The sequence below is a fragment of the Bactrocera neohumeralis genome, chromosome 6, assembly GCF_024586455.1.
Source record: "Bactrocera neohumeralis isolate Rockhampton chromosome 6, APGP_CSIRO_Bneo_wtdbg2-racon-allhic-juicebox.fasta_v2, whole genome shotgun sequence".
Taxonomy (NCBI): Eukaryota; Metazoa; Arthropoda; class Insecta; order Diptera; family Tephritidae; genus Bactrocera; species Bactrocera neohumeralis.
In genome coordinates, this window is record NC_065923.1 from 76,436,922 (window position 1) to 76,450,404 (window position 13,483).

General features: G+C 37.7%; 2 protein-coding genes and 1 pseudogene across 4 annotated transcripts; 1 reads left to right on the forward strand and 2 right to left on the reverse strand.

Moving 5' to 3' along the window:
- Positions 1 to 4,239: 4,239 nt before the first annotated feature.
- LOC126761425 (uncharacterized) lies at positions 4,240 to 11,354 on the forward strand. 3 transcript variants are annotated; one of them, XM_050477562.1, is made up of 3 exons: positions 4,240 to 4,424; positions 10,299 to 10,504; positions 10,727 to 11,354. In XM_050477562.1, the coding sequence occupies exons 2-3, from the start codon at positions 10,348 to 10,350 to the stop codon at positions 11,200 to 11,202; spliced, it is 633 nt and encodes a 210-aa protein (XP_050333519.1). In that variant the 5' UTR covers positions 4,240 to 4,424; positions 10,299 to 10,347; the 3' UTR covers positions 11,203 to 11,354. The 3 variants fall into 3 exon arrangements, with proteins under 3 accessions (XP_050333519.1, XP_050333518.1, XP_050333521.1); XM_050477561.1 differs by having other exon boundaries at positions 4,240 to 4,358; XM_050477564.1 differs by having other exon boundaries at positions 4,352 to 4,451.
- Positions 7,047 to 9,019, reverse strand: LOC126761430 (uncharacterized). The gene is made up of 2 exons (XM_050477569.1): positions 7,606 to 9,019; positions 7,047 to 7,519 (listed from the first exon to the last, which is right to left on the reverse strand). Exons 1-2 carry the CDS (start codon positions 7,721 to 7,723, stop codon positions 7,131 to 7,133), a joined length of 507 nt encoding a protein of 168 aa, XP_050333526.1. The 5' UTR covers positions 7,724 to 9,019; the 3' UTR covers positions 7,047 to 7,130.
- Positions 11,355 to 12,693: 1,339 nt separating the features above from the next.
- On the reverse strand, positions 12,694 to 13,483 carry LOC126761431 (uncharacterized; annotated as a pseudogene).

Here is a 13,483-nt window from a genome sequence, read left to right on the forward strand (position 1 = left end):
TCGGAATAAATTAAAATCCGCATTTATACAACACATACACACAGACAAACATATTTAAGAACGGCAACCAGTTTGTGAATTTCCACTGAATTAGCAGAAGCTAGCAATAGATCATTTTGATTATAATATATTTTAAATTATAATTTTATTTTATTTATATTAAAAAAAAATAATAATTTTTAATAAAAATAAAAATAAAATTATTTTTAAATATATATAAAAAATAAAAAAAAAATTTAAAAAAATTAAAAAATTTATTTTTTTTTTAATTAAAATTAAATTAATTTTTTTATTTAATATAATTTTTTTTTAAATAATTTTTTTTACAGATTTCTTCATGTTTCTTTTAAAAATTTATTTTTGGCTTTTAGCGTTATTTTTAATAATGTTATTCATATATTTTAGTTATTTATATAACTTTCATGTTCATTGTCGCAATTGTTAGCAAATGTTAGCGCACAGAAACACAGCAAACAAACACATTTTTTATGAATAATTCATTTTCGATTTGTGTGTTTCAAAAGGAATAATTCATTACCGGCGGCGCTGTTCTCACGCTGCTTTAATCGGCAATTTATTAATCGTACAGTAGGAATTCCAAATTTTTAGCTACCGCTTGTATTGATGACGTAGCACACGCTTAACAATTAACCCTGGCACGGTGGACATAATGAACATAGCGATATGCTGAACTCAAACGCTCAAAATAAATCAAAAGAAAGCAGACTGCTTGCTACCAAGTTCAGTAGTTCTGAAATGTTTAGTGGATGGAGCAGAGGTGTAGTAGAGGAGGAGAACACCGTATCAATCTATACCGCAGCGATCATAATACACTGCGGAGTAGAACCAGGGTATACGCCGATCAACTTGATATATCTCTCTCAGAGTCAGCTAGTAACTGCCAAACGAAATGACTATGCATAGACAAAGCCTGTGGAGTTCAACTGAAAAGCAACGGCAGGATACAGCAAGCAACCATATACACAGATAACCAGGCGGCATCGTTAAACTTTTCATCGCCAAAGATTAATGCCAGCTATGGCAACAAATGTAGGAATACTTTAAGCTCACTGCCATGCCAACTCCACTTGCTCATAATTTGGGTTCTCGGTCACAGGAACATTTTCGGTAACGAAAAAACAGACGAGTAGGCCAAGTTAGGGGCCGCGCTAAACAAAACCGAAGAGAAGTTAATATCGTGTCCACCAGGAACAATCAAGAGGAACAGTCAAGAGGATGCTCAAGATACAATTTTAACAAAAAGTTTCGAACAGTTGAAAATTTATAACCAAATGCTAAGTAGCGAAGAAGATAAGGCCAAAGTAGTTTGAGACAAAAACTAAGGTTTATTAAGTAGGTCCAGGAAAAGTTGCCGCGAGCAAGTGTTTTTGATTAGTACAAATTATTCAAAGAGGGTCGAGAAGGCGTTGACGATGAACCACGTTCAGGAGAACAGTCATGAACAACAACTGATGATCAATACGTCAATCAAATTAAAGAATTGATGCTTGAGAATCGACGATTAACAGTCAGATATCTTACCGACATAGTAGGAATATCGGAAGGCTCAGTGAAAACCATTCTAAAATATCATTTGGGCCTAAGAAAAGTGAAAGCACGATTGGTTCCACAATCACTTTATTTTTTTGAAAAACAGTGTCGCATTAGCGTCTGTAAAACAATACTTTTGGACCACCGGTATGTCCTGAAGCGTAGTATTGCTGGCGACGGAACTTGGATCTATAGACGATCAAGCGGCAGAATATCGTTCCAAAGATGAGCCGAAGGCGAAAAAACACGTCAAAGCGGGTCAAAAATCAAGGCTGTGTGACAGTTTCCTTCGATTATCGAGGTGTAGTGAGATCCCAATTGCTAACGACCGGCGAAAATGTCAACAAGGAATACTATTTGAGTGTTAAGCGTCGTTTGCGCGAAGCTTTTTGTGGAAAGAGGACGGAATATTGGCCGATAACTCTTGGTTTGCACCACGATAATGCACCGTCGCATACTGCATTGATTCTTCGTGAGTTTTTCGCCAAATTTTCAACTAATATCACCAAACTCAAACGACCGCTCCGGAGAAGTCAATTGAAGACATTAAACGTGAATCGCATTGCAGGCTATTCCGGAAATTTTCTTTAAAAACTGTTTCAAGAATAGAACAATAAAGTATTTAGGCCAAGGGGTACGTCATAGATTTTGAAGAAAAACTTAAGCATCTTATCTAATTTATAGCAACGAAAGTGAGTAGCTCAATAGTAGCGGACGAGTGCTAGTAGTTCAAAAAGCAATTTGGGTTATCTCATTAAGCAAAATTTCAATTTTTTTAGTAAGTAAAGACTTGATATATTTACTTTATTGTTCTAGCACATTTTTAGTTGAATAACAAAACATTGACAACAAAAGATTAAAGCTCGTACGGTAATTTACCCATATTATCACACCATATATTAAGCTAAATTTATGGGCAGAATGTGCTGAAAACTTTGAAAATATGAAATAATAACACAAACCTGATTATGAGCGCCAATCCAGCCTCAAAACATTGAAAACTTTAAATGATTTCTGTCACGAAGTTTGTAATACACAGAAGAAAATATTTTTCCTCTTCTTTATTGGCGTAGACACCGCATACGCGGGTATACATGAGTTAACAACAGCGCGCCAGTCAAGTCCTATTTTCCCTGTTTAGAATCAATTCGAGATACCAAGTACAGCCAGGTCCTTCCCCACCTGATCTCTGCAACGGAGTAGAGGCCTTCCTCTGCCATTGCTTCCCCCGGCGGGAACTGCGTCGATTATTCTCAGATCTGGAGTATTTTCATTCATTCGGACAACGTGATTTAGCCAGCGGAGCCGCTGGCTCTTGATTCGCTGAACTCTGTCAATGTTGCCTTATATCTCGTACAGCTCATCGGTCCATCGACTGCGATACTCGCCATTGCCAATGCGCAAAGGGGGTGTAATGGGGTATAGTTATGCCTCTGGGCAAGCAGTTACAATTGTAGGACTATATCTAGTTCCTACTCTTACGTTCTCTCCGCGCACCCTGGAAACATGGGTAACTAGCCTGGGGTCACGGCTAAAAGAGAGGAAGCTTCAGCGGACCTACTCCGACATATTCTGTTTAAGGGTTCGCTGAAGTCTAATTGCAGCATCTGTTCGCAAGAGGTGCGGCTACGAACAGGCGTCGGTCTTGAAGCAAGCAGCTCGCTATATAAATGTGTATAAAGCTTCATACTAATCACAGAAAGTTGTGCGCTGGGTAAGAGACTCGCTACGTTTAAACCAGTCCCAATGAAAAGGAAACAACATCCTCGTATTGGTGACCCTATAAATTATATATAAAGGATCAGTGTGACGAGCTGAATTGATTTAGCCATATCCGTCGGTTCATCTGTCTATATGTACGCGAATGGTCGCTCAGTTCTTGAGATATCGATCTGAAATTTTGCACCGTCTCTTTTCTTTCGTAGCTGTTGCTCATTTGTTTGAACCGTCGCTATCGGACAACTATAGTATATAGCTGTCATACAAACTGAAAGATCAAACTCAAGTCTTTGTTTGAAAAACTTTTTTATTTGAAGACTTTTCTTCACGAAATTTGACATGGATTATTTTTCAAAGCAATAGTATAATTTCCGCAGAAATTATTCGGATCGGACTACTATAGCATATAGCTGCCATACAAATTGATTGATCAAAATCAATTCTTTCTGTGAAAAACTATTTTATCTGTGAAGGGTATTATAGCGACGTTCCAACCGAACCTAATGCATTTTGACTGTTCTAAGTTCTTCCAGTTAAAGTTGTCGCCGTTAAAATTTCCTAGAATCTAAGAAATTACGTAATCATTACACTAATTACAATAATATCATTGGTCTTTAGTTTAGCAACTATAATATTTAAATAAAATATATGTAAATATGTTCGCTTGTAGTACAGACTGTATAGAATAGACAATAGAAAATAATTAAAAGTGAAATACAAACCGTTCACCTGTCTCTCGCCACTCGCCGCACTTGTAAACTACGCGATGCTCTACGTCGCCGTTAAAATTAATGAACCAGACCTACAGACAGACAAATATACATATGTACATACTTGTCTATATAAGTCTAATATAGTGCATACGTGTTTATTGAAATTCTTTGCAGTTTCGTGCCATTTTTATTATTATTTGTTTTGAATTCTATTGAAATTGCTGGGGTTTTCTACACAATTTCGCGGCAAGCCACCCAGTCGCGAGCTCAGTCACAGCAGAGATACGATAACGACTTGTCGCAAAGTTTGCAACGCGCGCATAAAAACAAATACAAAGCTTACATACTCAGTGCCGCAGAAATTAACTGATTATTGTAACTATTTCATTAGAGTTTAGTTTAGAGTTCGAAATTAAGACTTTTTTGACTTTTGATACTAGAGTGAGTGTGTGCATTCAAAGAAGATTTGTGAGTTATTTCGCAAACCAAAAAAACAATCAAATATTCGCCGGCATATACATACATATGTATTTACATTAGATCGGGTCGATTTTTTTCTAAAAATGTTCTACGTATCATTATGAACAACTTTGCCTAAGAGGCTATGGTTCCAAGAGACCATGGGTCTAAAACAGATTTCAAGCTAGAATTTTTTAAAACGAAGTTCAAGAAATCTGAATAATCGGTTGTGTGGGAGCTGTGTGATATATGTACATAGTTGTCCGAACTGATCGATTTTTTCAACTGATCAAAAGAATATCAAAAAAAAATATTCAAATATTCGCCGGCATATAAATATTTATGTACATTAGAGCGGTTCGATTTTTGTCTTTAAAATCGCGTATGCGGCAAATTTTCGACGCATCATTATGAACAACTTTTCCAAGGTGGTTATGGTTCCAAAACAGGTTTCGAGCCAGCGATTTTGAAGACGAAGTTTAGAAAATCTGAATAATCGGTTGTGTGGAAGCTGTGTGAAAAAGTTGTCCAATCTGACCGAATGCGAGAAATGTTCAATACGGTATCAAAATGCATCTATGGCTTAAATTTCATTCGGATATCTCAAAAACTGAACAACAAAATTTTATAATGGGTAAATACTTCGCCTTAAAAATCGTTTTAGTCGGCTCGAAAGGTCTTCAGAATGACATTTTAGACCCATAGTCTCCTAGTCTTCTAGTGAAAGGTCTTCAGAATGACATTTAGACCCATAGTCTCTTAGTGTCCGAGGGAAAGGTCTTCAGAATGACATTTACCGCATACGCGATTTTTTTGTTTTATGACTCCCTGTAAATCGACCCGCTCTGATGTAAATACTCACATACATAGTTAAGTGAATGAATGTAGTGTGTGAGCGAAAGTGCAAAATGTTTTTCGTCAGAACAAATTATCGTGAAATTGTATCAATAAATACGATTTATCTATTCAAATGCATCGAGGTGCTCATTTATATGTATATTTTATCTTCTCAACAGCGTTGAGCACACAATGCATTTGTATATATATACATATATATATATGTATATATAAGTGCAAGTACATAGCACCTGTGAGAAGAAGACCAATAAAAAATATATTTGTACGACTTTATCAGTATATTTCGTTTTCGTAAGAAAGTTGGTAGTTCACAGAAGATGAATTTTGTTGTCCACACCTCCATCATCGCTATTATTATTGTGTCTTATTAACGACTTTAGTATTCTCATGCAAATCTCCGTTTACACCTAATATCAATACATGAGAAAAATGCATTTTCTTCGGAAATAACAAATCACTCGTTGCTCGAGCTTTGTTTTATAAATTCATCATAAATCACATATGTATGCACATAGGTTATGAAAATACTGTTCAACCGCAGACCAATTAAGTTTTCTCCGTTGTAAGTGAGCTTAATACTAAATAAAGAAACTTGTTCTAACGCAACCCAGCAGGGAAATGCACAAGCTCTTTTATTTCGACACTGCTGAGCGTCACTGGGTCTCTGCTACTTTTCTAATAGGTCAATTGAAAAGACATTTTTTTGATTCGTTTGTTTCATTCAACATAGTTCGCTTCACACTGATTATAGCGACCCTCTAACTTTTCGATACCATAAAGACCTCAATTTCGGCGATCACCTTTTCATGCGACGAAAATTTCTTCCCAATTAGCATTCTTTTAAGATCTGAGAACAGTAAATAGTCGATGGTGGTCGAGATCTGAAGAATCTGCCGATATGGTTCGAAGGCCATTTCATGGATTTTTGCCATCGTTTCGATGAAACATCACTTTTTCGGCGATTTCGTCCTTTGAATGGTCCAATAACGTTATGTAATAGTCGCTGTTGATGGCCCTTCCTTTTTCAAGGTAGTGAGTAAAAATTATTCCATGCGCATCTCAAAGTTCAAACTCCATAACCTTGCCTGCCGACTGTCTCGTTTTTTCATGCTTTGGTGCGGGTTCATAGTATGCAGTTCACTCGGCTGACTGTCGATTGGACTACAGTGTGAAATGATGGAGACATGCTTCATTCATTGTCACATATCGGAGCAAAATTTCGGCTTAATTACGATTAAAGAGCTTCAAACATTTCACAGAATCATCAATTCGTTTTTGTTTTGATGGATTCTGAGCTCTATCTTGAAAATCTCAGCTCTCTCGTACAACATCACTTTACGGGCATGCAAAATTGTTTTGTGGACTTTTTTCATGCTTTCGTCGGTAACCAACCCTTTTGGGCGGCCACTGCGTTCATCGTCTTCGATGCTCATTTCACCACGTCTAAACTTAGCATACCAATCCTTGATGATTGATTTCCTAGGGCAGTTTCCGGAAACTTGACATCACAGGAAGGTTCTGTTGTAACTGTACTTGACCATTCAAAAAACAATATTTTGAAGGTTAGGACTAACTAAAAATCCGATGGATTTAATTCTAATAGCGCCATCTGTGAGCCAGAGACTTTTCAATTGATCTATTAAAATGGTACCAGTTTGCCGACATAGTCAATCTTAAAATGTTTCGTTGAGTTCAAATTAAAATGTGTTTTAGTGTCCTAAACTTACAATGACACAAAAGTTCGACTTAAAAATGTAGGCTTTGTACACTATTCCTTTAAGCTTTATATATTTATTTTCATAAAGGAAAAGTAAATTGAAAATAAGTTTCTTAATGAGCGCCCTTAAATGTGCTAATTACTCTCTGCGAAGAGCCATATGAGTCGTCAAACATCTTTATAAGAGATCTCATACTTTCCTGTACACTGGGCCAATCTTGGGGTGCGATAGTGGCATTTACGCCTTGCCACGACAGACTGTAACCCGCGCTCCACTGCGATATATCGCCGCCCACATAAGAGTTTACATAAATATCAGTCGTCTGCGCTTGCACCATGGACTCGGTATGTGTGAACTTCAGCAAATTCGCGCCCAGCTTGTCAACACAAATATTGTTACAAATCAATTCGTCTGCTTTGTTGGGATTGTTGCGCTTTATGATTTTACAGCCGTGTGTGCCGGTGGGACAAACGAGTTGGTCGCAACGCCAAATGTCCGTCACTGAAAAAAAAATGTTTTAAAGTATTAAAAAAGTTAAAGTATTAGAAAAAATACTCGTTTAACCAAAAACATCTCAGAGAGCTCACCATTGTCGTAGGCGAGTTCTACATTCTCTATGTAGGAAACACCGGGCACATACTTCGCTTGAACTAGGCAACAAAAGGCCAAGAAAGCGATGCTTGCAATCTTAATTATTTCGGTCATTGTTATGTTCTATGTGATAAGAGTATAGAACAAGATCGTACTGAATCCTCCGTAACTTTAAAATGATTTTGAAATCGTCGAAATCGTCGAAATCGTCAAAAATCGTTAAAATGCAAACAACCTTTCTTCGGATGTTTGCTCAACACTTTAACTGATGCCTTCTTCACTTTCGCCAATTGCTTTTATAAGCGAGTTTTTCGCAATAGAATTTGTGATAAGAAAGGCACCTAAAACTTTGCACGCTCCAAAATCAGATAGCCACCACTTCAGCTTGTCCAAACGGTATAAATAATCGTAAACATTTATTATCTGCCATAAGCTAATCGATGGATCTAAGAAGCAATGCATTGTGAAACAAGCAATTGTGACTCATACTTAGTCATTCATGCAACCCGTTATCTCTGGCCTTCGATGGTTCTATAAATTAAATGCGGACCCACTTGAGATTTGTTAACAAAATAATACTTTTACGAAGCTTTTTTATTGGGTCTGCTTTGCGCCAATGACCGAATCGTCCGCCGTTGATAAGTTTAACTAATAAGCACCTACTATTGGCTATTTTTTATCGATATTGGCCACCAACCGAAAATCAATTAGATGATTAGGCATTTCCGACTTTTTTATTATAGTCTTTTGGTTGCTCTTAATTCTTATACCCTGAACATCAAGAAGGAAACGTCGGAGACCCTCTAATATATATACTAGCGACGTTCGTCTGTCTGTATATACGCGAACTAGTCCCACAGTTTTTGAGATACTGATCTGATATTTTGCTCATCTCCTTTTCTTTTCAAGAAGACCAAGAGTTCACGTTCTTTTCTTTCCAAGAAGCTGCTCATTTTTCAGTATCGCCGTTATCGCACCACAATAGCATATATCTGAAAGCATTGATCGGAATCGGTACTTGTATACAGAGTCCTCCCTCTTAGTCGCCTGTAATAACGAGCGTTCTATGATACTTAGTAAACTTCCGTTTCTACCCAATACGACGAATTTTCGAAATCCTGTAGAATTCAACTTAAATTCGGTCCCCAATATTGCCTTCCCGACCAAAAAATTGTGAAAAATGGGCGAGCTGGACAGGGATGCAGAGATTAGCATCTATACGGATGGCTCCAACTAAATATAAGGCGGAAGTGGTGTATTTTCACCCAAATTAAATACCAAAATCGCCTTCCGTTTAACAGACCTTGCCTTTCCGAGCAGAAAAGAGTGGGAAATGGACGAGCTGAACTAGATATAGGTGGAAAGTGGTGTCTTTTCTGCAAAATTAGATGCCAAAAACGCCTTCCTGCCAAGCGAAGGTCACAGCAATGAAAAAGTCTTCTTGTGCTGACAGGGAATATATTTATATATACAGATAGCCAAGCAGCTTTTAAACCACTAAAGTCTTTAAGAGTTTCTTCGAAGATAGTGAAAGTATGCCAAGATCTGTTAGTGGATCTAACAACCTGTTTCACGATAAAACTGCAATGATTCCAGAACATAGTGATATTCTGATTACTGTGAAACTGTGAAGCAGATGAGCTAGACAGAGCGGGCACTACCCTAAAGTTCTTCTTCTTTACTGACGTAGACACCGCTTACGCGGTTATAGCCGAGTTTACAACAGCGCGCCAGTCGTCCTTCCTTTTCACTGTCCAATTGGAGATTCCTATTGTAGCCAGGTCCTTCTCCACCTGGTATTTTAAACGGAGTGAAGATCTTCGCCTGCCTCTGCTTCCCCCGTCGTGTACTGCGTCGATTACTCTCAGAGCTGGATCCATATTATAGATATAACTAAGTCTCGATGGAAACAATCTCTAATATGCTCAACAATCAGACAAACGTACATACCGACTACTAAAATTCGAGAGAAATCATATGCCAAATCTGGTAGGAGTTCTAACAGGTCACTGCCTTATTAACAGACATGCTAGCAGACAGGGGATACCAAAGAACGGCTGTTGTAGAAGCTGTCGGCAGGTAGAAGAAGAGGAGCCTATCTATTCTAAGCGAACGTAAGGTTTTATATAAAAAAAATAATCGCAACTATCGGTCGAGGGTTTCTTGATGATATTCCTGAGGTTGCATAGATACAACTTTTCGTACTGATGAACTTCATCAGAAACCCGGGATGGTTCTGAGAGGAGACAATAGAATGAAGCGACGTTATGGCCAGTGGTATCACAGTGGATAGCTTAAAGATCTAGGTGCGTCCTCAAACAGCCACTCCAACTATCAACCTACCTAATACTTAAGGCAATGGTGAAAACTCCGAAGAAATTGTTGAGATCGGATCTCTAAATCATGTTGCCATGCAAACAGTTCTTATAAAGAATCTTTTGGATTTGTTAGGTTAACGTTTTTTTTCCTATCTTTTCATCGACCAATTCATTCATCTCATTGCATGAACTTCATCAGTACCTTTGTTGGTCTTTAACCGCCCCACAAGAAGGCATACTAAGTCCACGCAAAAACCATTGATCGCGTGGAAATCGGACTTCTATTAATAAAGCTACAAGATAGGGACTGTTATTCATATAGCCGCATATTTATAATATTATTCAGCATCGTGATTTTGAAAACATTTCAGCACAAACACCCTAAGTTGATCCCGCAAGAGCACCGTTATAACGGACAATATGCAACGATTCGGAAAACAATCACTCCAGCTTCACGTTCTACTTATTGGGCTCGTTTGTTTTAGTCTAAATGATCCTACTAGCGCTCTCAGTCAGGTGGTCACCGATACATTTAGCCAAACTATAGCCGGCGATGTCCTTGTTTACCTGAATGCCAGTAAGTAGATATAAATAACGTTTGTTGGAAACAGTGGCGGAGCCAAAATTACTTAGGGATTTTAACACCAACATATTTTCAAAATAGATGTTACTTCATAAATTCTACCGAATTTGAATTAAAATCTTAGACTTTGGGTGGTTCTAAAAGCTTCACATGGATCCGCCACTGGTTGTAATTCAGTATTTAAGATTAGTCTACAATATTTTCTTTATTTTGTAGCTTACTGGCGTTGCGATCTCGTCTTATGTCCCGCCGGCACAGATCAATGCGTGGTGACGAAGTCTAGGTCGCCAACAGAACCAAGAGATCTTATACGAAGAAATATCTGTTTGTCAGCCAACAAACAGCAGCTTGTCGATGAGTCGGTTACTGAGCCAATAAAATCCAATGAAGACATCAATTTCAAACTGATTGTGAGCAGCAGCGGTTCGTCTGTGCTACAAGACTACTCCTACTCCAATACCTATACAGGCACGTCTTATTCGAGTTCATCTGTTAATACAGATGCTGTCTCAAAAGCTGCTGAAAAAGCTACTGCGGATGCTGTGGCCAATGCTGCTGCGAATACGGCCCATATTAATCGTCAAATTGCCAGAACTCTCCAGCAGATCGGTGAAGAAGTGAGAAGAAGCCTTGATACAGTTCAACAAGACTTAAAAGAAACATTCCGTAGCGCAGGCCTTTGGAGGAAATGAGGAAACATTGCGGATGGCAGTGAGCTTGGCCTGGGAGGACGCTAAAAATTAATACCCGAAAATAAATGCTGTGAAATAATAATACCTTATATATGTATGTATCTATGTACAACCGTTATGGATGTAATAAAAAAATGTTAAAAAATTGTTAAGCTTTTTTGCGATTTTTGAAAGATTTTCTGACAAAATTTTAATAAAAGAATTTTCTGTCGCTGGTTATTTATTTAGTATTTAGTAGTATGGCATTATCTGGGTACTCTTAATACTTTCCCTCGTCTGCTGCTACAACTTGTGCCATGAAACGGCGTAGATAGTTGCATTCGCCGTATGGAATTCCGTATTGTAGACAGTAACCCAAGTTGCTGAGGCGTCCACATACGGGTTCACATGAATTTCGACCGTCTTTGGGTACACTAAGGTCTCGAACGATCGAATTTAAGTTCTTGTACGGAAAACTTTTGTATTAGACGAGATATCTTCACTAAATTTGGCATGAATTATTAACCAAGACAACGGTACAATCTCTGAAGAAATTATACAGATCGAACTACTATAGCATATAGCTGCCATACAAACTGATCGATCAAATTCACGCCCTTGTATGGACAACTTTTTTATTTCACGACATATCTTCACAAAATTTGGCATACATTATCATCTAAGTCACTGCTACAATCTTCGTAGATATCATTTAGATCGGGCTACTATATATACTATAGCATATAGCTGCCCTACAAACTGAGCCCTAAAAATCAAAGCCTTGTATGGAAAACTTTTGTATTTGATAACCTATCTACACTAAATTTGACATAAATTATTATTGAAAGCATTGCTACAATATTTGAAGAAGTTTTTTAGATCGGACGATTATAACGCATAGCTGCCATACAAACTGAACGATCAAAATCAAATCCTTGTATAGAAAACCTTTTTATTTGAAGAGACATATTTACGAAATTTGGCACGGATTATTGCCTAAGGTAATGGTACAATCTCCGAAAAAATTATTCAGATCGGACTACTATAGCATATAGCTGCCATACAAACTGCGTCCTAAAAATCAAGTCTATGTATAGAAAAATTTTGTATTTGACGAGATATCTTCACGAAATTAGGCACGAATCATTATCCTAGGCATCGCTACAATCTTCCAAGAAATTATTTAGATCGGACCATTGTAGCATTTAGCTGCCATATAAACTGAACGAGCGAAATCAAGTCTCTGTATGGAAAACTTTCGTATTAGGCGAGGTATCTTCACAAAATTTGGCAGACATTATTAACCAAGGCAACGGTACAATATCCAAAAAAATTTTTCAGTTCGGACTACTATAGCATATAGCTGCCATACAAACTGAACGAACAAAATAATGGTAAAGATCTATTCATGGTATATACTTTTGCTATATGAAATGCACCTGTGAAGCGTATTATAGCTTCGATGGAGCAGAAATTAACGTTTTGTCTTGTTTTCTTATATACACGTGTATATACTTACATACATATGAACATATGCATAAATTCGTATATTTTTTAGCTAAATTCAATTGAAAATAAATCGCATGCGCCTAACATTAACATTATTTTCCTTATCTTGCTGAAATTGGTTTTGCTTGCATGCCAATTTACCCGCAGCTGGTATCAGCGCATCTTCAAAGAGCTATTGGACTCATCGACCGCTTTCATATATTATTTCTGGTGGTCTGCTGCACACTAGCCCAATCCTCAGCGGCTACGGTGCCCTTCAATTCCTGCCAGCTCAAGCTGTAGCCCGTCGTATATAGCGATTGCGCGCCAATATAAGAATCTATATCGACATTGACGGTTTTTGGTTTCAGCATGCGTTGTGTTTGGTTCAGCTCCCGAGTAGCGGTGCCATCTACGGAATAGCAGGCATTTCAGCGAATCAACTCATTTTCGTGTTCCGGATTGTTACGTATCGAAATTTTACAGCTATGGACAGCATGTTTACAAGTTATGTGATCGCATTGCCAAGTGCCTGTGAATTATATACATAATTATGTAGTAGTTATAAATTTTATTTAAATAGTGGCTTACCATTTTCATATGAAAGTTGCACGTCATCTATGTAGGAAATGGCGGGCAAAGATTTGGCCGCAGTGAGACAGTGTAACGCAGCCAAAATGGTGCAAAGTGTTTGAAAGTGATGCGACATTACAAACTTTGCACTTGAATCGCTGTTATCGCCAGCACGAAGAGTAAAAAATATACGAGCTGCCAAAAGACCGCCTAACTCAGCAAATACAGCTACTAAACTGTT